Genomic DNA, 27,135 nt, shown 5'->3' with positions numbered 1-27,135 from the left:
CTAAAAAATTATTCCATATATATTTGACATGTCTTCGTACAAGTAATCACCTGCTTTTCTTCTTACTATCAATTTGAACCCCTATAATGTACGTTTTTTCTGTTTATACAAATTTGCAGGAAAGTCGACGTAATCGCATATTTCTTAAACTTTTCAGGCAAAAAGATGTTCCTAGCCTACCTCTGGTTTAGCATACATCGTATCACCTTCGAATTTGAAGTAATTCAATGCCAGACATTCCCATCGTGGCGGCGCAGGGACGTCGTAAACTCTGGTACCGCGCGAAATTTTAGATAAATTTAAATTTCAGATACGATTGGAAAAGCGCGATTGAAATTTCCTACGAGCGCCACAGTGTATGTGCAGATCCCTGTTCGCGAACCACTTAAGGGGGGATAGAAAAAGGATGACGGAAAGATCGTCGAGTTTATTTTACATCGTGTCAGTGTTACCTTTGTACTTCTCTAAGCTCTTATCTCAACGTTTCTTGAAAGGGCCATCTACGGAAATTTTCGAGCACTCTAATTCGATCGAAATGTTTCCCTCTGTTCGAGGATTTTTCATAGCTTTTGTTCCTCCTTCGTTGGCTTTCCTTGTCGGTCGGTTTGGATGTATTACGTTCATCAATTTCATGACAATTTGCTGTTTAATAAGTACACCGTTATTGACATAAAAACACTAAAGTAAACAATTTTAAAATAATCTTTTTAAATCGTTTCGATTTTTTAAATTATTTCAGCTGATAAACTCAATGATACCGACCACTAATGAAAGATCTTTTAATCTTATTATTGCTCCCATTATCAATTTTCATCTGAATGTAAAATAAAGTGCTCTGTAACAATGTTTAGCAAATAAATTAGCTCCCAACGTATTCGCTTCGTAACTCATTTACCCAATCAGCGCACGACCCTTCGATTTCAATAAATTCCTACCAATTCCCCTATGCTTTACCGAATACATAGCTCTTGTATCTCTGTTCTAGTGGAACGGAGTCAACGATCCAGCCCTCTTTGACTGCGCCAACTGCGGCTCGAGTAAAAATCAAAGATCGGAAGGCTGAGCACCTGGTGCTTCGCATCTTCGACGTTCCAGCATCGAAACTCCATTCTGGCATTCCCCTGTTCCCTATTCTCTGCCTCTTCGATCTCGTAACGCTCTTTTTAGCGGTACAGAAATAACCTGCTCGCTGTAGCGTGCGCGAAACTCACGTTTCTCGGGTGTCGACGCTTCGTCTTACCGCGACCGTGACACGAGAGGTTGGCTTCAAAGGGTCCTTGGACGCAACGATCGGTGGAAAAAAATGCGCTCTGATAACTAATACCTTATCGATACTGTCGATATCAGTTGACAAAGTACCGACCTATATCGAACTGTTGTGATAGTCACGCGAAGACCTCGATGCTCATCGATTATACTCAGGCGTGCTTTATTTGAAATGTAAAGAAGAAGGAACTGTTTGAATTTATTTTTAATAATGTTATAGAAAAATAATCTAAATATCAATTTAAAATTAAAACTCAAATGGTTATAATTTTATTCTTCTTTTGTGAATTGAAATGTAATTCAATTTTGTGTACTGTTTTTTTTTTCTAATTCAACATAATTATAATATTAAGTGAAGTTATGAAATTTTTTTCAAGTTACAGGTAGGTTTTTGAATTTACATTATTTTACTTTCTAGTATTCTTGAAACTTACTACATTATGATATTATTGGAAAATTTGATTCCTGGCCATGGCTGAAGTCTAATTGTAGAATACAACATTTTTTACAGAAGAGCTATGACTTTTAATGAAGAATATAAATACGGCATTCCCACAAATAACTCTCATTTCCGACACGAATATTTAGACCGTATCGTGGCGTAATTATGTTCTTGAAACCGAAAACAGCTGGTGTTCGTTTTAATCCTCTTGCGAATTGATGAAGTTCAGTTTTAAACAAGGCCAATTAGCATGAAATTTGGAAGGAAGATCAGGTTCTACGTGTAGCTGGTATCGCTTTGACGCTGCCACGCTAGTCTCTTCCAAGCGAACAATCAAACATTTAAACGAACCATGAGTAATGAAATTTTCGTAGGTGAAAGCCCCGGTTTGCGAGCAACGATTGTGCTAAATTTCGCGATGGAGTTTTCCTCGTTAGTCGCTTAGGTATGTTCGCCAAATTCAATTAGACGCCGTATACAGACGTATAAATTCGATGTGGAGCATTATAGCTAATTTTCATTGAATTTTAGCTTTAGAACATGGGTGAACATATTTAAAATGATTCCAAAAGTTTTAATTTTAGTTTTAATAAACTATTACCGCCATTAACAATACTAGAACTCACTGTACAACATACAGCTCTTGTTGGATATCTCTTCCAGTCCCCCTCTTCTGGCTTACGTATATTAAGCTGTCGTTACACCCCCTTTTCCTGTTCCCAAATTGATTCGTAATGGCAAAGCACGTCGTAAATTTCTCGATATCCCACTTCCCAGGGAAGTCTGTACAAGGTGCTCGACATACCGCAAATCCGCGCCTCTCTTTTCATCTCGCGCGTACTTTATTGCTCGCAAAAGCATCGCCGGCGTGTCCGCGCGCAAAGAAAAAAGAAAAGATCCGCGCTATGCGAAGACACGGTATATAAGCATCGATAAGCACGAGCTATTTCTGCATCGGGCGCATGCCACGGACCCGTACCACTCTCCGCCCTTATTCCACGGGGGCGCGGGAATGAGCACGTAAACGGATCTGCAAACAATGCGGACTATCGCGAATCTCCGCGCGGTTATTCACTTCGGCCGCGGTTCTTTATTTTGCCGCATTCTTCGCGGTTCCCCAATCTCGTTTTGTCGACGTTCTGTGAGCTATTCGATTCGTTACGAGCCACGTAGTTAGCGATGTTCGCCGCGGTCAAATTCGTGGGATAACGCAAGGAAGATTGGACTCCGTGGTATTTTTCGTAAATTGTTTCGTACAAGTATGTTGTAAAGATGTAATTGAGTCGATAAATAATTAATACCTATTAGAAGGACCAGCTTCAATTCCAGTGAAAGCCCAGAACGTTAAACTCTTCTATGTGAAATTTGTATAACTTACCTGAAACAGAAATAACAAAAATTAAATTAATCACAAATATTCACTCTTTACACACAAATTTATGTTATACTGTGAACCTGTTAGATGCCCCATTTTTTTTTTGGACGCTGTTCGCAGACAAACAATTTATTCTAAGGCGCTCTGGTTTATTTACGACCATTTTACAAATAACAAATATTTTTCCTTGAAAAGATTTTAGAATATATGTCAAATATGTATCAACATCGATACATAGTTTGGAATTGATATACTTAACACATTTCCTTCAAAAACTTCCTAAATATTATTCAGTTCCCAACACGCTAAGAATCTTCCTTAAGAAGGTCGTAAATCATCCATACTCAAAAGACGATCAATCACGACACAGAATTTTATATATAACGGTGTACTTATCAAACAGAATATATATTTTCAGATGTTGTTCCGCCCTTGAGAAACGCGCAACTTTTAACAAGGAGGCTCATTACAGTCTCCTAATTGCAACGGAGCATCGAGACACCGCAGCCGCCGCCGCGCCGACGATGCTATAGGCATTCGAGATTCTTCGAGAAGCAACCTCGATAAATTATCCCCCATGCTGCTTCCGTCCTGGCAGGTCGAACGAGAAGAATCGCGGGTCCTCGGAATTGCTTGGTGATTCCACGAAGGCCTCGACCGCGCCTGGGCGAAGAAAAATTTAGCTCGTTGCCGCGAGTAGAACGAATAAGTAAACGAAAACCACGGGCGCCGGGTGGAAATGCATTTCGCGCATACCGCGATGCATCCTTTCTTTATTGCAAACACTTGCGCGGGTGATTGGAACTGGTTTATAAATGTAGGTTGGAAGGGTTCGTGATGGAGCGTGAAAGCTTCCAGACGTTGAGAATCCTTGAGTGCACGGGAAATGCGGTGTCGTTTCTATATTTATTTTCCTCCCTGTACATGGTAACAATCAAAATACAACTTTAAAAATCCTACATATACATACAGGTATACATGTTATACAATTAACTCTTTGACTAACTGCCAAAAGTTTCAAATCAGTATTAAAAATGTGTGAAAAAAATAGAACAGTACCAATATGATATAAATTTAAAGGTAAATTTTACTTAGTACATACTAGCAACTGTGTTAATGAAGAAATTGTTTGCAGGTCGTATTGTTGCTATGAATAAACAGTACCTCGGCAATAAATTCAGATACGACTAAACTCGATTCGAGTATTACTTTGTTTTGTATCTGAAAGTTGAATAAACCCTGGAAATTGCGGACACGTTTTGCGAAACACCTCGTACGTCTACCAAGCTGAAAACAATTAAGCCACCTGAAAGTTTGAGCTGGTGGCAACGCAGAGGTTCGCGGTTTTATTGCAGCGCAGATCTACTTCGTAGCGTGCATTATTTAAACGTAATTTGAAATGCAAACGTTACGACATTAATAATATGCATCGTAGAAATTTCGACGCTTGTTCTTTCAACGCGTCCTGACCGAATGAGAACTCCATACTTCCTGAGACTTGATACACCGTTACAATCGAGTACACTTACGATTACGATTTTCAGTAATCATTTTTAAGCATATGTTTAGCGCAGCATTAGCTGTACCTGGGTGGTAATTAGCAAGTTCATGTGTGGATATAAGCTGAATATTGATTAAAATTTCAATTGTCGAAGGAAATAATATTTCATTTAAATTAAATCGAAATTCATCTCCAGAACTGAAATTGAGAAGCAGTTTGAAATAGAGAGTATAATATGAAATAAAAATCACTATTAGGCAGTCTCAGAACTCCTATAGATATGATAATTAAATTTACTAAACCATTCCTTTTCTAATTCGTACTTGCTTAATTGATTACACCGAATAATATAACATTTATTTAGTTGATATATTTCAAAACTAACCTGATCCAGATTAGACGCAACTGCGGTTGATTTCCTCCTGCGTCAAGTAACGGACACGCTCATAAATATGCGCGGTGAAACATACGTTAACGATATTAAAAAGTTATGGGCGTGAACGTTCGTTGTAATTCGTTTTCCCGCACACTAAACTGACGTAAGTGGATTATTGTTTCCGGGAAAGTTCGAAGCGCGCGTGCTTTGTGTCTCGGGCTAGGAAACTCGTTTTGTTCCATCGTGTACGAACAACTATTATTCCTCGTTATGAGAAACATCTATCCGTCGAGAGGCTTTCGTACTACTTTTTCTATCAGAGTCTAGGTTTACTTCGTTCTTAATTGCTTATTTATATTATAGACATTTCTCCTGTGCTCGTTCCTTCTTGCTTACATTTTTCTAAACAAAGTTTGACCAAAACGCGAGAGAAAAATTAAATTCTCACAGTATGTATCCTTAAATGTGAAATTCAATTGCATACGAAATTTAAAAAACAAATACCACAACCCTACTGATCAATTACCATCCCTCTACTTCAGTGGGTTATCGTCATCCCTTCAACCTAAACCATTCCCCATAAAAAAGAAAATGTCGACCATATGCTCGCCAACAATCGACCCCTTTAATTTCTCAGAAAAACGATGGATGCAAGTTCCATGTGTCTCTTTGCATGTGTCGATAGATCAAAGCTTATGATTTTAAAGCCTGCGATAAAACTAGCTGGCCGCGCGTCTGATCTCCTATTCCTCATTCGAAATTTTTATCTAGCTCAGAATTTTGCCCATCTCCGCCATAAAGACGCCTTTTTTCAATGTAACGTCCGTTACGTGCGTAGTTGTGCTTTTTAGCGCTCAAGCTCGAGCATCGATGCTTGAGAAACTGCACCACCTTGTCCGAAACGTCGTTGTAACATTTTATTGTGCGGAGAACTATTTTATGGGTGAGCTGTTACGCGCCCAGTTTATGAGCTTCGAATCATGCGGGCTCTGTATCCTCTGCGTCAGATGGCACTACGCCTGGCGCTTGTGTTTCTCTCTCTTTTTTTTGCGTTTGGAGCGGGTGTACGCGCAACTTTACGGCGAATTGCGCTGTTTTCGAACAAGGGAACAGGGGGAAACTGACCGTGGAAAATCGAGGAAAATATGCTGAACGGTACGCGTTCCCTTCGACGAGTTACATTAACTCTTTGATCGCGGGTCGGGCGAGGTTTTTAGGGCCGCAGCACGGTCTCTGATCGTCGGAGCCTCGATTATCGCACAAAGAGGCGCCTTACGCCAATCTCGAAGAACCACCCCAATACCTGGGGAAAAGCTGACAAGGGAAAGACACGATCCGGACCAGCGCTTTTTGATACGGTTAAATTATTGGGCTCGTCGGGTGTGAATAAACTTCAGACCAGTAGTGCGCGCTCTGACATTTTGTGAAAAAAGTGCTTGTAAGCATTATGGTCTCGACGTGGACGAAGGAAGTTGTTAGGTGTATCGGCTGAAATAAAATGTGACTGAAAGTTACAGAGGCTTATATAGAGATAAGATATCATTACAGCGTTTAATTAAAATCCAGTTATTTATCAAAGCGTACGATTTCAATTAAGCTTTTCCAGAAAGCGTGAAACGTAAAAGTTCTTTCCCAAGGGCTTCCCAAATTTGAAACCGTCAAGGGACGAGTAAGGTGTGCCACTGAACCAGAAATCGAAAGATCGATTGGCACAACGCATGACCAATGAACCCGCAACCGCAACTAGAAGGTACAGGATAAGTAAGATTAATACGATCCTGTCGAAAGTTTTTCGTAACGGAGGCTTGGATATCCGACACCAGGGCCGAATATCCCGAAAGTCATGCTTCGTGGTCCTGTCTTTCAGCCCTTTTTCTCTGATTCGTTCTTCCAGTGGAAGAAATGTTCGTCCGTCAACTTGAATTCGATAAACTTGATCGTTGCGTGCGAGAAGAGAGAAGAAAATCTCGATGGACGGGAGCCACTGAGCAGAATCAATTTTTAAATAACTCGGCTTCGTACGGTGCGGCATCGAGTGCAATGCGATGTATGTAGTAGCATAATCGTGAGATGCGTTTCCCATCTGTGAGCGAACATTTTTATTGCATTGAAAATAACATTTCTTCGCACCACCAATGTGTAAGAGAAAGGCTGCAGGGGAAGGGGTAAGGGACGAACTGGGAGCCCGCATTTCGGATCCATCGGTCGTATTAAGGCCAGGTTGGGAGTCTCCCGCGTACACCCGAAAAAAACCCACAATTCTTCGGGAAGACGACACGCGCCTACGATGAAAAGCCCTTCTACGGAATTGCTTTCAAGTGCAGCTGCGCCATTTTCGCCGGGCGTGTTTCCGCTATTATTTTTTTTTGCGTTCACGGAGAGAGAGAGAGAGAGAGAGAGAGAGAGAGAGAGAGAGAGAGAGCCGAGACTCCCGTTTCTAACTCCGTTGTACCGATTTCGGGCCGTGTCACTCCGACAACCGACATTCACTCCACCCAGAGCGGCTGAAATTTCCAATTGTTCACCGCCCTCCGTCTTCGTGACTCGATGCTTTCCATTTTTCACTGAAAATAGAAAGAAGCATCGCGAAACGATGAATTGCGCTCATGGCCCTGTTCTTCCCTCATTTGCCTGAGTGTATCGCGGTACCTGGTAATTCGACCGTTTTTCCCCTATCTCCTCGCATATTTTTTTGCTTCTTCCGCCTCTCGTTTTCGAGCATCCGTGTGAGACTACTCCGCGTGATGGAGCTCTTTATTTTTAAACTTGTACGAGAGACACTTCTGAATCGTTGCTACTTAATTTTTTGTTTTCGACAAATATGAAATGCGTTTCCCGACGAAAAGTTCACGGTGGAGGGCCTGCGGTAGGCGTTCAAAGGAAAAGGTGCGAATCGCTGACTCTGACTCGTTGAAAATGCATAGGATGAAGACTTGAAAACAACGACTTTTGGCTTGTTTACAATTCCGATAATTATTAGAATTATCAGATTCACTGATATTGCGTATGACTCAATATAACGATCAAAGGTAAATATATTAACACGTTCACGCCGGCGCTGCTATTTTTTTTTTTTGTGTTTCTCGTAGAAATTTAAGCGAACTATACGATTGCAATTCCATGTAAAATCTATATGCATCGGTATGTATTATACACGTTGACTGACTTCGGAGTATTAGACATAGAGCAATATTCTCATCTCGAAATAGAAACTTTGGCATCAACTGGGACCAGCTACAAACTACATATATCTATAGTTCAATGGGAAGGAAGTTCGGCGCGGTTATTAACGCTTGACACAGTTTCGAAGTTTCTGTTGCTGCGTAACCATGAACAGGGCTAAACTACCGGAAAGTAACGGGGGACCAGTTTCAGAACTGGACACTGGCAATCACCTAAAGAGAACACTGCTGTTGGAAACCTGCCGACATGGATGTCGATATTATCTGACAATATAGAAGAAATTTTATATTAAATGGAAATAGTTGTAAATAAAACAATTCCTGACTTTTCAGGCCAGTTCAGAAGCTTCAATTAAATGTTAATATTTGAATTGTTTCCCTTTTGATTGTATTTCAGCTCAGGCTTTCTAGCATTAAATTGATCTCCTCAGTTATAATTAGGGATTTAGAAACATATTTCAGTTGTCTCTGTTCGAATAAATCTACAATTCTTCAGAAATACACCCTGAGAAACTAGTTTATCGATAACGTCGTCAAAGTTACTTGGTGTATCTTAAACTAATAATGATAGGGAATATCTCAATTTTGAAAATATTCACGTATTTATGCAATACTACTACGATTACAGACTGACGCAATATGAAATTAATATCTTAAATTAATCAAGATTTATTACATTAAACTTTAAATAAGAAATTAGATAACTTGATTCGTTTGATTGCTAATCGCATTAAATAGTAATGAGATTACGTCGTAGATGGTAAAATGTTCAGAACGTAATTGCTGACTTTGCCTCTTCCTCTCGGGATCTTTAAAGACATTTAATTCCACAGGAGAAAATCGTAAAAGCAATCATGTTCAACTTGTAACACCGTGTTATCTTCCTCTGTTTTCGGGGTAACAGTTAATTGACTTTAAAACTGTTTCATAATATATTTCTAATATTTCCTCTCAGACATTTCTAAATTTTAGACTAACTTTTACAAAATTTCATTAGAAATTATCGAACACACGATAAATACAATATTTCTCATTCAAAACTTTATTAATTTCACGTAGCAACGATATTATTTTGAGCATATCAAAATTAAAGTGTAAAAATAGTATTTATAAAGAATCATTTCATTTAATGTTAAAAATGACTTAGACCTGCGCATCACGTTATCGTATTTTCCACCAACCAGAGAAGCAACATTCTCGAATTTCGAAACGACATTACTTTCTGGTCCCTCTAATACCTTCAACTGACAACGAGTAATATTCCACTTCGCAGATTTCATTAGGAAATTTTACTCGGGGAAAAGAAAACGTCTAGATCTCCGAGAATATGACTCGAACAAAATCTTATCCTTTTCCCAGTCATCGCCGTCTTCCGAGAGACTGTTAATTGTACTCTTCCCGCCGTGGTAAGTACCAGAAGCGAGACAAATCGTCGCATTTATAATATCTTGACGTTTTTCTTACGAGTAACTGTGCCAGAGATCCAAATGACTCCGTCTGGATCCATTTCGACCGTGGGCACAAAAGGAACAAGACGAACCGACGAAAATCAAATGAACGCCAGGTAATTAAGCGGATTTAGGCACTCTCAGACTCGAGCACCTCTCACCTACCATCTTCCTCTTTTGCTCTTCGCTTAAACCGCCACTCGACGATTAATTACGGAAGATTACGCCTCGTGATGGTGCCGTTCCATAGCTCCCTTCCGTTCACCGCCATGTTTTCTTTTCTTTTTCTCCGTTCAAAGCCAAGTTGTTTGCCTACGGGGATAATCGATTCTTCAAGTCGCCGGAGGAGCCAGGTCGTATAACTTGACAGCTGTTTATCCGCTGCATTACGTAGCTGATCAATTTTCTTCTGGCCTTTCTCGGCTTTAAGAAACTAACTGAACGAGCTTGTAACGTATAAAATATTGGTAATTTTTGTAGCTGGAATCGATTTAATGTAATTTATATGGTGTTTAAGAGAAGGAAACGACCGATCACTGCAAGTAAGAGTATCTCCTTGTGATCAATAGCTTTGTAAGACTTGTTATTGACAACGAGTTATAAGAAATTTTACTATCCATTGCTTAAAATAACAGTGCAACAGTTGTTTGTCACGAAGAAACAAATAGAATAAATAGAGCAGTTGAAACTTGCGATCCCACGTTTACACGTTCACCATGGTTCGTTCCCTTGCTCTAGTAAATGAAATATTTCATCCGGCATTCTGCTTACATTGTAATACAAACACGGATCAAGTGTACTTTTATGACACTTTATCGATACGCATCCACGTGTTTGTCTTCCATCAGTGACGAGCATTTACCTTCCATAATTGGGCAAACTTAGTTCATCGCGAGTTTCGTGAAAATTTGTCCGGTAAACATTCGATAAATAACGATTAAAAAATCAGAATAGCGAAGGGACAAATGTAATCGTCGTGCAATATATTCAAAGTGGCTCGGAGCAAAAATTTCGATTTCCAGGACTGCTTGTCGACGTCCCATCGGGGCAAGAAAACCATTTTGAGACGCGATTTCCTTTATCGATGTTCCGTTTGTACGTCCAATGCGAGATAAATACAATTTGCGCAACTGTACTGCTTTTCGAATGAGGGATGGACTTGCGGTTGCATGAAATTTCATTTTTCCACGAAATTCTGGTGGAATTGGCGCGACGATAGCCGTTACTGGACTACAAAGTGAAATGTTACAATGGAAAATTGATTTGCGGTGACACGCCGCCGTGTTACACGTAAACTCATAAAAGAAGTTCACAATGGGCAACGATAAAACTGTGTACTCGACCTTGGTGCGTCAATAAGGCAATTCCACGAGGCATGTGTAAACAGCAGTTTGGAATCCAACGACATCGATCGATCGGGTGAGCAACGACGCAAATACCGACAGCGACTGGCTATACTAACTAATTTGATCACAACCAAGTTAAGTTCACCATGACAGGCAACCGTAGAGTGAAATTTCCTTGGTGCCTGCGGTCGAAACGCAATAGAAACGACATCTGCATGACAAGGCGCGGTTCGAAGCGACGGTCACGAATTATTTACGGTGGCGGTGTCAGCAACGGGCAGAACGCACCTCTATATGATAAAGGCATTTGTCATCGCGGCGCATTTCGGCTTCGATTATCGATACGTCCGGGCACGCTCGATGGATGCACCATTGGCGATAGCCGAATAGGTATTTATGGCTGGTCGTTTCCTACTTCCGTGCACGTTTACGTTTCTTCCATCGGCTCCACCCTTCCCTCATCCTTGGCAATCTCTTTTCCATCCGATGCTCCACTATTCTTTCCCTCCTCTGCTAGCTTTTGCGCTTATCCGCGACGCTTTTTCATTTGCTGTCATCTTTTATTATGAATCCTGTTAGTTTCTCACTGACTTCTCTCGCGCTGCTTCGATGTTGTCTACTCTCTTTTTTAGTTCTTAGATCCTGTGTTGTTTGTGAGTGTCTGATGTATCTCGAGTACACTTCCTGGTTTCTTTCTTTTTTTTTTTTTTTTATTACTTATCTCATTTACGCGGCTAGAGCTTGTGACATCTCCTGTCGTTTCGTTGCGACAGTTGCTGGTTTGAAACTGTGTTTCTTGGGCGATGTTCTCGGCAGGGTGCTAACAGGCATTGCATAGCGGGAGTGTCGACTTGGGTTTATCGTCGCTAATATGATTGTAACGCTGGTGGTTCACCGACGATAGGAGACCGAGATGTCTTCTTAGGGAATTAATGTTCTCTAGTACAAGTTATGGTAGACTACTGAAACAATTATCTTTAAATTTCTAATGTTTAAATTTTCACCCATATAATGTAACAAAAATATTCTTAAGCATATCTAGGAAGAATCCTACGATTTCCCTCTCAACGTTATCTTTGATTGATATTTGTCTTCTGACTCTAATAAACCACGTCCAATAAAATTGTACGAAGAGGATCCCCAGGCTACTACGATATTCATAAAGAAGAACATGAAAGTCATAAAGTATCCCAACCGAAGGAACCCAAAAATCCGATTGTTTGCTTCCTGACGTTCCTCCCTACCTCCACGCATCAAAGACGTAGCGTCCAAGAACACGGTTGATTATTAATCATCAATCATCCAGCCCTCCACTGAGGGGAATCCTCTATCATCTCCGAACACTTCCGCCTTCTTTGCCTTAAAATTTCGACATTTTTCTCCGACGCCTTGAACCTTATTTCATAGCTCTCCCTCCTGCGCCAGCGACCCTAATCCTTCCACCCCCACGCGTCCATCTGTCTCCATTATCCTGCATCCATCTCTACCGCCTATTCTCTTCGATCCCAGCGCACGTTCTTCGTCATGAAAACCGATAAAAGTTATTAGATTCTTCGGCCAAGTAATTCCTGCCGGGTTTGCCTATAACGACGTCCGGAATCGCAGACCTCGCAATGGTCCGAGTATAAGCTTTATTTTTTATAATTGATGAATAAATTTCTATATCCTATTCGTATTTGCCCTATCACATGTCTTATATATATATATAGGATGAGGCATTTAAAGAAGGCTACCTGAATAATTCGCTTATATCAGTATCCAATAGCTGGTCCACAGTCGATTACCTACGATTCCAAGCGACCAAGGATTCCTGCTTGTCACATGACCACTTTCGACCCTGAACAGGCATATCGATGTAGCCTATCACTGTTTCGTGACAATCTTGACTAGGATCTTCGGTTTCTCGGACAATCGTCGACTGGAAACAAAGGACAGGTTCTAAAACGAGAGCCAACTGTTCCCCAGTTGATTGCTAATCATTTTTTCCATCGCGTACATACTCCTTTCTCTTTCTTCTCCGACACCAGATGCGTTCTATCGCGGACTCCTTCCTCAAGATTCTCGTTTCGTAGTTCTGAATGTCATTCGAAATCGATATGGAAATCAGGGAAGATACGTGCTCGCTATTCCTGTTTCAGAGTTATTGGACGGGGGTAACCGTGGATTTATGTGGTCTGTTTAATGAAATTTCTGCATTTGCTTCATCGTATCTAACTGAATCTGATCTTGAATTTAAACTGAATAATTCCTGAAAAAACTCTCGCTGCATGTTTGGCATTTTTCATTTGAGAAAAGTGAAATGAACGATTCTAAATGGGATGTCAACTGCTTTTTCGTTAATACGATAATAAAATAAAACGAGTAAACGAACGTGAGCTAAAATCGTTTAAAAGAGATCCTTTCTATCGCGAAATAATAAGCTTCCAATTTTACTCGATTGGTGATTACATGTAATTTAGCTCATCAGGTCAGTAAACTCGATACGCAAAGTTATTATCGACTGGAGCTATTATCGATGCATTAACTGCATCTATTTTAACATTTTCCAGGATGCAAAAATAATTATAGAAGTCCTTTGCTCTCCTTTCTGTTAATAGAATCTATTGATCGAGTCTCGTATCTCGTGTGACTATTTTTAATCGTATTAACCTATTCCTGGCACATCGTCAGCAATAATCATAAATAAAATGAACAACGATGCCAACTCGACAGATCAGAGATTTTTATCTTGGATTTCATAATTTTTTATTTTATATCTCGAAAATAATTTTCAGTTTTCGAAACTATATTTTAAATGTTTGTTTAAACAACATGTAGGATGTTATATATGATTTAATTTAAAAAAATGTCGAAGATATTTGAATGAACTACTATACTGTCCACTGATCTGATAGCTGTCATTGTGTTCGATGCAAATAATGTACAGAAGAATTATTTTTATTTTCGTTCGGTAAATGTCATACGTGGACGCGATTCCAATGGTTTTATGAAACTCATTGGAAAAATACATATTCTCTAAATCGTTTCACAATGAATAGAACCATTGAAAAGCGACTGTCTGGATACCCAATTGTGAAACAAAGCATAAGGCGCTGCCTTTCAACCGTGTTACGATTTTCAAACAAATTTTTAATATTTCACCTAGCGTTTCTCTACTGATGCGTTTCTATGCACTTGCAATCAAACTAATATAAACGAAATTTTGAAACATTTTTAAAAAATGTTTAAGTGTATAAAATAAAAAGATTTTCATAATTTTTCTATAACCAGGAATAGAATTTCAAGTGACGTGAATTCACATCAGCGGTCGCGAATGTGTTAACGGAACAAAATTTTTCTCATTCCCGGCGATGATGTCATTTGCTCGGCAATATACATAAATGGACCCCTCCAAAAGAAGACGTTTAAGCGGCATCTATCCTCGATACGCCCATTTCCGCGTTTCTATTACCCGGCGGAACAGGAGTCCAATTTTCTTAAGGGACACAGGTGGAACTCTGAACAAAAACTGGTCCCACGTAAAATCGAAAGATAAACGGGGACGTCGACGGATTCGAGGGAATGCGATTCGAAAATAGCATCTGGCAAAAATAGAAGAATGAATGCGCGGTGAAATGCCGAAAGCCGAGGGATAACTTTGGCTCGGGACACCAATAAAGCTCCAGTCGGATAGTCGTACCACGTAGAGTCGCGATATTAATCTCTGCAAGCCTGTTGTGCATTATAATGAACACAAATTTTGTATTTGAAGATAATTACTCTCTTCAGACAGAGTCAAATATATTTACATTTGCGGTGGGTTTGATTTAATTTAAAAACTGGGTCATGGTTTTCATCGTGCAAACTACTTCGTTTCCATTCATTAATCTAGTGCAAATATAAAGTTGCATATTATTAAAACATGAAGAAAATAGATCTTTATCTTTGTAACAGGTTAATAAAATAAAATAGGGTTACTTTTAATATTTCATCCCAGTTCTCACTATCATAATATATTAATTTCCAACGATCATGAGACTTCCATTGTACAAATATAAAGAACCAACGCTTTTTTTGTCATTTTTGAATAATATACTCATTATGTTTAAGCTATGGAAAATATTTACAGTACACTTTTGTAATATACCTAGAAAGCATCACTATTTCCTTGCCTTTATTCCTATCACTAAAGATACTCCATATATCTACAAAGAATTCATTTAAAACTTGAAAAAGGAAAAAAAAGCTTTGGTTCTTAACATCTGCACCAGATTATTAAAACGAAGTAGTTCATGCGATGAAAACCATGGCCCAGTTATCAAATGGGGACGATATCAAATAATCTCAGTACTAACGCAGCGTTTAGCAAAATTTAAAACTCGCGAACGTAGTTTAGGGCCTCTACACGGTGTGCGCGAAAGCACGACGTAATTGAAATTCTCGAAATTCACTGAATTTCTAGAATGAATCGGAGCATAATAGCGAGCAACGGAGAATACAATCAGCATAAACAGGAAATCAACGCGGAACGATCGAATAAATGCGTAGAAACCACGTGTGCAAATTGTCCCCTGATGTAATTGCACAGTATTTCAATCAGCGATTAACCGCGCGCGATATAAATTTCAGCGTCCCGATAAATTGCGAAATCGAGATGTGAAAATGAAACAGTCCATTCAAATTAAACAAATCTGCCTTTGTTCGCGCGATTCTTCCTCGTTATTTTCGAATAATAGACCAATTAAAGAGATGCATTATCAACGTGAAGATTAGACAGTATTTCGCGTTTCGAATTCTGATTTTTACGCACGATCTGAAACTCCAATACCCGCTGGAGTGATTTAGAAATAAGTAGAGAATTCTGATATATATATAAATAACATTTAATCTTCTAATTGAAATAATCAAAAAGTCAGATATTGATTCTACTTGTATTTCCCTAATTCAGGTCATGTCTGTTTAAAGATAGAAATAGAATTGATCCTGTGTAGAAGGAGAATTTATATATGTATAATGTATGATTGTATATAGCTATGACGTTAAATAAAATTTGTATAAACGAATATTAGAGTACGCGTGGAGGGGTGAAATTGAATTTGTTATTGAAAATCAATGTACATGCGGAGGAAAATACAAATAGAATGCTCCTTTCAATCTGAATATTAATAATAATAAAAAAAAAAAAAAACAAAAAAATACCGAACAATATGAAGAACAAAGAACAGAGAAAAATATCCGAAAGATAATGGAAACTTATTTGTTTTTATATTGACCAAATTAAAGATATAAAGTGGTGTAAAACGAAAATGTAAAAAAAAGAAAGAGTTCTAATTTAAAACCAGATACAGGAATGCAGGCACAGTTACCATAGTCATTATCATATAGGTATTATTTCGATCAAAGAGTTTCTAGTATTAAATAATTTCAAATCGTCGTCATTTTAACATGATATATATTTTAATTAAGTAACTCAAATCTATATACATATATAGTTCTGTTGGCAGCTCGACGCGGGATCGTATTAGATAAAATTCCAACGAATTTATGGCAGTGAAAGTTATTTCATCGGTGGCGCAACGAACTCGTGAATGCCAGTATAGATTACGGTTCTGTGCTGACGAGGAGAATAAATTCGGGCCAGATAAAAATAAGAGCGTCGTTTTTCGCCAGTATGTGTTCAGTTCCTGTGACAGACGCGACGTTCCTAAAGTTACGACTTCCTTCTCCTCGCAAAAGCTGCGATACAGTGATTAATTTATCACGGGCGATTGCTGGAAGCTATTTTTGAAGTAGTTAAAAGTAGTTAAAGTAGTTGAAATCTATTTTAAAACGTAGTTCGTTAATATCTCGATGCACAGTCCTAACTTAATTTTGAGGGGAGCACAATTCGCAAATTTGCAAATTTACCTCGGGAATCAGAAAATCGGAAACTTGATATTCCGCCTTCGCGAGATACCTCGATAGTTCTAGGTTCGATCGAGGGTGGATTTTAGAATTAATCAGTGAGAAATTCCGAGACCGGTTTTCCGGAAAATGAGATTCGCGAATAGAATCGAGGAGCTTGTTGCAATGGTGAAATAGAATCGAGTGACGTCAGCGCGGATACCAAGGGCACAAATACAATAGAAAGATGATTTACCCAGATGATCCTGTTCCCTCTGAATCTGACTGGACTCGATGATCAGCAGACACCAGATGGACACCAGGGACACAGAGGGAAGCAATTTTCCCAATATTCCCATTTCTCTTCTTCCGTACCTCCGGTTCGAAGCGATGAAAACACGAATGTCGTTGGCACGCACGCGCGCAAACACGGGAACGTCAAATCAGTCGAGGAAACACTGACTTATCGCCTTGCCAGCCGCGGGCTTAATACTTTCCCGATTCCACCCTTTCCTTTCTGTTCTCGAAACGTCTTTGCTGCTCACGACGTTTTCCACTTTCCGGGCGAATCGAAGCTGCATCGATTCACAGAACCCACATAGGAAACAAATAATCACTTTCGAGAATAATTTTGACGACTGCTATGTGAAATAATTTCATCAAATATGTCATATTGTATTAAGAAAAGAATTAGATTGAATCGAGTAAAATTTAGTTCAATTAAAATAAAATTCAATTGAGGAACATTCAAATTACTCGTATATTGTATTTAATATTATATAGGAAAGCCTTGAAATAAGTATCGAATATTGTGCTGAATAGTAAAACTATTAACGCATTCTTTTTCTAGCTACAACTTAGGTTTTTACAAAAAGTTGAACAAGAATTTTGTAACCATTAGCAAGTTTTATTTAATATTTTAAAAGTGAACCATCCCCGTTGTTCCTACATTTTCAGGTATCTATTTACTAATATAAAAGAATAGGATACAAACAGAACATAAAGATTTATGCTCGTTAAAATGACATTCGATGGCGTAAAAATCTCAAAATGATATACATAAAAATATTTCACAATTTTTTTACTAATTTGCCTACAAACACCTCTACCGATTAACTAGCGCTGTTTGTCAGCAAACAAAATATGAAATTGATGAACGAACCCCGAGACAAAGTATTTTTCCCCATTGCTCCCGCAAATGGAACAGAAATGTGAATACATGCGTGATAATTACGTCGTATTCAACCAAACCCCATACCCTGTGGATGCACGATATCCGTTGCGGGGTTTTCAGAGAATATATAATAATGTAGATGCGTATGAAAGGAAATCAAATGCGAGAATAATGAAACATAATTCGTGGATATTGCGATTTAATCATGATGTATTCATGCAGGTTTTTGAATAATTATACATGCCTCCCACTATCTCAGAGATACTAATTTGTAAATTCTACAACAGTATATAGTACCACTAGAAATAAAACCATATACAAGAAGAAAAAGAAAAACTATATGATGTGAATGTTCGAGAAAGTACTTCATCAATTAAACACCATCAACTAGATTCTAATTAACTTAAATCACGGTTGAGTACCTTCAAGTTTTAATTAAATTAAATTAAAACCGCTAAATTCCAAAATAAACATTTCAAATTCTTACATCATCTCCTCTTTTCACATTCAAATATCAATAAAGCGTTACGAATATTTATACCACGGAGACACGTAAAATATCGACAGAGGAAAAACTCTGAATAAAAACTTAACGAATGGAAATATCGAAGTGAAGAGCCAAGGAGGCCGAGACAATTTCACAGCGAGTTTTTGTCTCGCAGCTAGAAAGCAAATCGAAATACGTCGTCCGAAACTGACGTGCCGTCGACGCTGATTATGTCTCACGAAAATTTCGCATGCCCATCTTCATTACGCGAGTCACCGTGTATATCTGGGACTTCAAACGATATAATAGAAACGTCGATACAAGGAAACTCGTCCAGCGGTGCCAGTCTGAAGCGTCACCGTTGAATCGACCACGGACACGTTGCATTAAAAATTCATCGATCAAAAGAGAAAAATAAACTGCTAGTCGTCGACATTTTCAACGACAAAATTAGAAACTTCAAAGACAGATTAAATATTCACAGTCTGCTCCGGGAAATACTGCCTTCCTTCGACTATAATTCTCAGAATTTCTTCGAATAACTGTGACGGTTTGAAATACTTAGAAAAGTCGAGTGGAATTAATAATATCCTAATATTAAAGACTTCTAACGCAAAAGATTTAAATTATTTTTTCAGAATATTAACCTTTCATATATTTGAAAATTGTTAAAATATAGAAAATCTCCAAGAATATTTTTTTGTCTCATTTGAAACATAACAAGCTTTGTTATGTTGATTGTTTGATTATAAATTCTTATAAAACTGTAAAACAGTAATACATATTCAACAGTAATTTGGCACAAGTGCAACCTGCAACATTTTTCCATAAACTATAATTAAATTTTCTAGAAAAAGAAGAGTCAAGACTTCACTAAAATTCTTATTACTGGGAGCTCCCAGTGACTCGTCTGAATGATAAGTTCGCGAAAGAAACTCGAGAAAAGAAGCTTCCGAAGGTTGAAGGTGAAATTTAATTTTCTATGTAGCGAAGAGCAACTGCGAAGTCTACATTTAAAAGAAACACAATGACATTCATTTGGATGGAAACGAATTGTGATTAATCAACTGGTTAAAAGAACAGAGGAACAAATTTACTCGCGAGCAGAACTCACCCGCTCTACTTGTCTCTTCGCATTCTTCAAATTAACGCTACAAATTAAGAATCGAATGAAGTGCTTCAAATGGAGATTGCATCCTGGAGCGCGATGTGATTTCGTGCGCAACGTGTTAGCATTTATTTGTATCCCAATCAACGTTTATTTAGAGAATTTCACCTTCGCGTCGTTCGACTGTATAAAATCCTGCAATTTAAAGAACAATTCATTGATGAAAAATGAAATGTGTCTATAAAGTTCAGAAAAACACAGAATCGATATTCTATATTTTATTTTATTATTTATTTTGAGCAAGACGAAGTACATCCATTAAGGACTTTACATTTTTTAATTTAATTCTTCGACTTCAAAAAAGCGTTAAATATGTGGGTGTAAAAGTTTCGTATAGACATAATATTCAATTCTTAAATTGCAAATGTAATCCTTCCAGCCTTATCGAGGTGTCCATTAACTAATCTAGGACAAATGCTGTAATTTCTGCTCGTACGACCTAAATTAAGCAAACCTCTTATACATGAACGATTTCTTAGGAGCAAATAATTAATTTTTCCCTTAAATTAATTAAGTAAGGGAAAAGTAATGTACTATTTGAACTCTCCCCTCAGGGAATTAATATGACGTATCGGAGAGATCGTAGCCGTAACGAGATTAAAAATTATCGGGATTTCAGTGCCACCATCTGCATTAAACATATTAAATGGTTACTCATGCGCATTGTGTCGTATTAAACACGCTTTCAACAAATATTTTGGACAGTTTGGTAAACTGTAAATCATGTTTGTCTCATTGTGCAATATCGAGCATTGTATTATTCTTATCGTGACATCCACACAGATTACACAATCGATAACACGGTCATTGTGAGCGTGTCGTTTGAATCTGTTCTTTATATGTAGTTGCGAAGGCAATATTTCAATTTCTGCAAAAATACGATACACATAAGTAGATAATACTTTCGAGAGCAATTTTCTTAATGTCAGACAATTGTATTCAACTGTACAATTGGTGTAACACAGTTGTTCGTATCCTTTTCCTCCATGTCATGTTTCGTATTTCTGGACAGTATACTAGGTCGCGGAGTGCATTACCGAAATTAGAGCTTTTCCGATAATATTGGAAAATATTTTACGCAGGAGTTTCAAGCGTTCGGAATTATGTTAAAATTGAAAATACATCCGTTAAATTATGTAAATTGTTGTAGAGTTCGACTAGATAGAGTTCCATTACAAGCGGATATTAATAAATTGAAATAGTTCAAGCTAGAAGTTTAAATTACAAAATGTAAGCCCTTCTGAACGCAAGTTTAGATTACAAAATATAAACCCATCGGAACAGAAGTTTAGATTACAAAATTGAAACCCTTTGGAGAACAAGTCGATAACAATCTTAACTTTCACACTTTGACCGTTTCTCTTTCTAAAACCGTCTTTGTTCAGAATTCGATACATCCAATCACGGATCTATCGATTTTATGGACGTATGACGAAGCTATTATAAATCAGGAAATGTTTTTGTAAGTTTTAGTTGATATTTGGATTAAAATTCTGTATCTCAAGTGTATTGAAATAATAACAAATTGTAAATTAAAAATACACCGAGGACATCACGTCAGTATTATGAATCTCGTTTATGTTAAAACGCGCGACACGTTCAACTGATGAATTTAGCGTTGACTAGGGATTAGAATTCTAAATTGAATGGAATTGCGAAATTAATTAAACGTGCACATCATTGCAGAAGTAAGTGAATTCATACTCGAACGGACCCGTTACTTGCAAATCGTTCAATTTAATTCTACCTGAATAATTACATTACTTCATACAGATCTTGTGTGAAATTACATTAGAGCTCTATTTTATATCTTTTGTTATGTTTATTTTCTTATGGTGAGTAAATATGTTCTAGGTCCTTTTTTAATTTCTTTTTTATTCGCATCAGCATGTCTCTCAACTCCTAATTTATTACGAACATTTATAAGATTAAAAGCAATTAGTATCGTTGATATTACACGTTTAACAGTATCACATTTCCGAGTAAATTTTTCTCTCAGTATCAAAAATCCCCAGCAATAACCTCGGGTGGACGAGATTGACATTTTCGTCCAGCGTTTTTATTCGTGGCTCGGTCGACCGAAATGTATCGACGTTTCCTTCGATTTATAGACTCGTCGTTTTGATCCTCCGAGCAATTCGGTTATAGGAAGCGAGATATAGAACGTCAAAGAGAAACGGGGAAGTCGGAAAGTAGACATTTCACTTGGCGAATCGGCCCGAGAGGCTTTCATATCCTGAAATAATAAAGACTCCCTGCCTAACATACTAGATCCCCCCTTTCCGTCCCTAATCGTACAAATATTTATGCTGCTCGCCAGGACAGTGACTCGATCTTCGACAAGGGAAACATCCCTTCCTGTTACTTGACCTTTGACCCCATATCACACTGTCTTCCTGAATTAGGCCAGTGTCTCTCATGCTGTATTCCTTGAGAAGTACTGTTCTAGTAGAGAAAGATGGTAGTACTTTAGTACTATGAAATATAAAGTTTCTGTCGGCAGTATTTATCAAAGGTTTCAAAATAAGATAGCGAGTAAATATAATTCCTGAAAAAGGCCAACGGTCACATATTGGTCGAAATATGAAAATAGGAACCTATTTGCAACCGACTGGTAAGGATGATAATATCCATTCCAGACCATTTTCACTTTAATCAGGCTCATTTCTAGCATCGTAAAAGTCGTTGAAAGGGTGCGCAGTCTCTCCTAAGGCGAAAAATAAGAAAAACTTAGCACTCGCTGGTTCAAAGGACGCGCAAGAATCGACGTGGCCTATTTTCGATTCCACTCGATCGCAGGATCAAAGTTAATCGAGTGGAACGAGTTCCGGAGGACGACGCGGCGGTGGGAGGCGGGTGGCGGGTGGCGGGGGGCGGAGTGAGTTGGCCCATTACAGGGGTAAATTTCAACCTTATAGGCGACGCGTGTCAACGATAGAAAACCTGTCAGCAGCAGGTCACTCGATTCGGGAACTTTGAAGGTGTGACGTGACGAGATTTGACAGCACCAGCAGAGATCCGAATCGTATTAACGTGTCAAGTAGACCCTGCGTTTACGCTTAAAAAGATCTAGGATTTATCTTGAACGTTTTGCTAGACGTTTCATTCCTATGCGAAGATTCTACGACCTCCAGAAGGACTTCTAGGATCTCGACTGGCCGTAGACGTTTTTCCATTGTTTATAACTTCGTCAAACAAATATTTCAATAAAAATATTTTTGTCGAGGTTATTATTGCCTCCTAAAAAGTGTATGAAAATTTCACTAGTAAATTTTCATAATGAAAGCGAAAAACTTAATTAAATTCCTTGAAAGAAAATGTACCAAATATATTTAAACTGTACTTGGCATATCGCGTTAACAAAGAACAGCATACAGTTACATGCGAATATATTCTTTCAATAGCATTTACGTTTTACACATTTCCCCGGATGTTTGACATAATCGTTTGTGCAACAAATTATACAAAAACGCGTTGGCTCGTGTGATTTAAAACAACGCGTACACGTGAGATTAAAGTTAACTACGCTTCCGCAGGAAAGAATTTCTTTAGCGATGAAGCGGAAAGGTTTAATTTCAACGTCCAATTTCTGGAACAACTTGACCACAGCAACAAGGAAACAATTTAAATAAACCGCTTTGTGACGCGTGGAACGACGATTACTTTGAAATTACTGCGACAGTCAAACGATGCTAGATTTTTATTCACTGAAATAAAATGATAAAAAGTATCGTAGCAATATTACATTACAGAGAAGAAAAAATTCAATAGCACTCCCTGAAAGGATCTTCAAAGTTACAAAAACAAAAGATAGTTTAAACATAACTACGTTTAATTAAATCTAAGGAAAACCTGTGGTTGATCGTATGGCATGACCTAATAATAAATAAACTGCTGATTTTATGCATTTATAATATCAGAAAACAAAGACAAAAATATGCTAAACACAACTAGAGGGGTATAACCACAAATAACGAGGAATACATCAGAATACAAAATTTCAAATAATTCAAAGTAACGTTCGCCAAAGATCAAGTTTTTACCTCGAATGCTGATAAATTACGAACGAATGATTTATGGATGGGAAAGTTTCTTTGTAATTAAACAAGTTGTAGGTCAAAAGGGAGGAACGATTTTGGCGTTATTCCGAGAATCGTTTTCTGGAAGGAGGATTTCGGGGAAACCGACAAATCGGTTCAAGTTCAAAGCTCTTCATCCGTTCGTGAAAAATACGAGACCTCTTCCTGTGCGAATAAATACCAGCTTCCGTGGCGAAACTTGGACGAACTGTAACAGATGGCTTCGTGACTCGGGCGTCAAGTTCCTGGGAACTCGCTGTGAGGGTTGCGCGTTATCCAACCCCACTTGTGAGCAGAAAGAATTTAAGAGCACCCGCGGGACATGGCAGTCGAGGATGCCTCGGTTTCGACATACCGACCGAGATCTCTTTAAAACGACTTCAAACGGGGGGAGCTAGTAAGTAATCCCGCGCTTTGTCCAAGAGTTACCAAACAGTTCCTTTCCATGAACAAAAGCATCATTTGCGAAATGGCCTCTGACAAAAGCCGTAGTCGGGGAGTGTCGCAGACGAATTTTCGCGCGGGGAGTCCAAACAAAAGCTGATCGAACAACTAGGAAAATCTTTCGAACATTTTTATAATTCAATTTTTGGATAGGTAAGTAGGATAAGTAGTCTTGTAAATTTTGAAATAATTTAAGTAGTCTGAGCTAGGGAGATTTAATTCAAAATTTTAGGGGTTGTAAGGGCGTTAATATAGAAGAAGTAAGAGAATATATACTTGGAGTTGAACTTATTGTTAGTATCAATTTTGGGTGAGTTTGTAGAAGAATAAATTCTATTCGCCTTTAATTTGAACAAAAATCTTAGATATTCTATTATGAATATGTGTGTGGTGAGTTTGTGTCAGAAAAAGTTATTCTTATTCTACAATTTTTTATATACAATAATAGGTATAAAAATGTATCCAGTTCCCTTTTAGAGTAAATTTACCATTTATTTTTCAAGAAAAATCATACAAATTACGATCTTTCATGGAGACCCGATGAGAAGGGTACCTTGACAGAACGCACTCGCTAATTACGCGTTTCTAAAAATCCCCTGAAAAATCGAAAAAGAATCGCGGCGTTCTCTCTGGGATATAAAAGTTCTCGAAAATGACAGATGCACTCCAAACGAGCATAGCCCTGCCAAAAAGCCTCGAGAGTGGATTAAATTTCAGAAGGTAATCCTTGCTCGTCAGCGGAGCTCATCAAACACCAAGGGAGAATCAATGGCAGGCGGCGTCGCCTGGCAATCCGAAGAATTAAAAAATCTCCAGTGTTCGAAGGGTGGAGAAAAAGGTATGAAAAAAGTTCGAAGAACCCTCTTCTCAGCCGGGATCAGGATTACTTCGGTTTAGACGTCAAACACTATCGTCGGGGTCCTTTTTCCGACACGAGGGAGAGTCCCTCCTATGCTCGAGAGAACCTCGCCATGCAGAGAAATACAAGTGCGAATCAGTCGAGATATACCGGATGGCTTGCACCCTTGTCTTAGGACGTAATCCTCTTTGGGAAGAAACTCCCTTCGACCGTGTGGCTGAAACAGCGAGAAGAATTCAGCAATTAATCGTTGCTCGGAGAAGTTGTCGCTTCAACGGATCGACTGACGATGTTTTAGTATTTTATCGAGTAGTAATATAGCTTAGTATTGTCATTTTTGTGTTGCATTAGAAAATATATTTTATTTAATGTCTCATCAGTAGTAAGAAAAAAGCAATTGAATTTTCTTTTCATTAATATGTCCACCGTGTAAACTAAACATTTCTGTCAACAATCTTGATAGATAAGCTATTAATCTAGCTAACTAGTAATTTCTTCGTTGTATCCGCAGTAATATTACTTCCTTTACTTTTTAATATCTCATCACAAATGTTTTTCAAATGTTGTTTCTAAATGATCCCATAGTTGCTTTGAACAGTGCATACTGTGCAATCCTTTCCATAGAAATAACGAAAATAAGTGGCGGAGCGGAAGCGACATAACGTGTTGAAACGCCAAGGATGGAACGCGTAGACGGATACGAAAGGAAGAGGGAAGAAATGCAGCGAACAAAGGGAAAAGAAACCCGAACAAGGAAGAGGGACCCATGATCCGTAATCAATCACGATACTGCGGCTATTCGATCTCCCCGCCAATTCGAATCGTTCGTCAATTGACTCCTTCGCAATTTAGCTTCAGGCGTTAAGAGACTTACCCGCGGCTATTTCAATTTCTTTACAGTCCGATCTGTTTATCGCTAAATCAATTTACTGAAGTGGATTTAATTGTCGAGTGAAACGAGTTCGACATTCGATATTCCTTTTCTATTATCAAAAGTATATTTAGGAGCTGATTAAGTCGTCTGAAGTTCATAATGAAGGCGTCACTTGATATTTTGGTATTAATTGGTACACTATTGTTTGAAAAGAACTGTCTCGAATCCTGAAGACTCTCCATCCTTTCAGTATTAAGGGCTACAGGAATCAACACGTCAAACACCAAACTCCAATTTAATCTTCGCGGAGCATCAATTTCAGTTCAAGAATATTACTCACACACGAGTCAAGAAATAATACTAAAACTTGACCTCGTTTCACCAGCTAATCTCTGCATGAACATTTACGGCCGAAAGTTAGAGCGAAATAAGGCAATCTGAAATCTCGAACGATCCTCGAGCAGCTGTAACTATCCTTCACCAAACGTAACATCAAAACTTTAACAAGATACTGCGCAACTTCCAACGCTACACGCGAATAGTGTTCGTTCACGGAACTTCCTCTGACCGTAAAAAATTACTCCTCTCTGCCACTAGTTTTCCCAATTTGTTAAAACCCAGCGGGGGGCGAACTGTATCGTCGTAAATTCGGCCGTAACGATTCGCGAAAACAAACGGAGTCCGTATGAGCGGAGAATCATAAATTGTTCTATTCGCAAGACGAACGGAACACTTTATTAACAGTAATAACATAGGTTTTATTGCAGAAAAGAGATAAATAAAGTAATAGAGTTCGATTAGCTAATTTATTTTAACGTTTCGGCCATTTACGTTGTTTCTCCATTTATTTGATGAAACTTAATTACAATGTAATTATAAATGATTAATAATTTCTATGAACCGATGAATAAGTAATCATTTTATTAATTTAAAGTCTTCACCTTCGAGGCGTGGGTTTCGACTGTTCTGACAGTTAAAATAAATTAGAAACTGTATTCGACGTAAAAGTGCTCCATGATTTCAAACGTATTTTCGCCTTTTCTGAGCAAAGTATCGTACTACAAAATTTACTGATTTATCCGCAGAATTCGGTCTAAAAGTGGCCAGTGTTTGGTGGATTTTCCGCCGATGGATCCGCAAAACGAATTAGAAGGAAACTTTTTCCTTTCGCCCGGTTCGGTTTCCCTGTATCTCGGCATAGAGACGCCCGCGCCACATAAAATTTATCTGGGAAGTATCCAATTGAAATTGA

General features: G+C 38.3%; 1 protein-coding gene across 2 annotated transcripts in view; it reads right to left on the bottom strand.

Annotated features, from left to right (window-relative positions):
• LOC128891098 (uncharacterized) overlaps nucleotides 1-27,135 on the bottom strand; it is a 226,616-nt gene that overhangs the window by 119,842 nt on the left and 79,639 nt on the right. Inside the window, exon 2 of one of the 2 annotated variants that reach the window (XM_054150301.1) lies at nucleotides 17,055-17,373. The exons of the other annotated variant lie outside the window; for it this stretch is intronic. Within the exon in view, the coding sequence (XP_054006276.1) occupies nucleotides 17,055-17,157 (103 nt within the window). The 5' untranslated portion in view covers nucleotides 17,158-17,373. The remainder of the gene's footprint in view (nucleotides 1-17,054; nucleotides 17,374-27,135) is intronic. 2 annotated transcript variants of the gene reach the window in all.

The sequence above is a fragment of the Hylaeus anthracinus genome, unplaced genomic scaffold (genome assembly GCF_026225885.1).
Source record: "Hylaeus anthracinus isolate JK02 unplaced genomic scaffold, UHH_iyHylAnth1.0_haploid 12001, whole genome shotgun sequence".
NCBI classification, from domain to species: Eukaryota; Metazoa; Arthropoda; class Insecta; order Hymenoptera; family Colletidae; genus Hylaeus; species Hylaeus anthracinus.
Note: the sequence above shows the minus strand (reverse complement) of the source record. Positions and strands in the feature narration are given on the sequence as shown.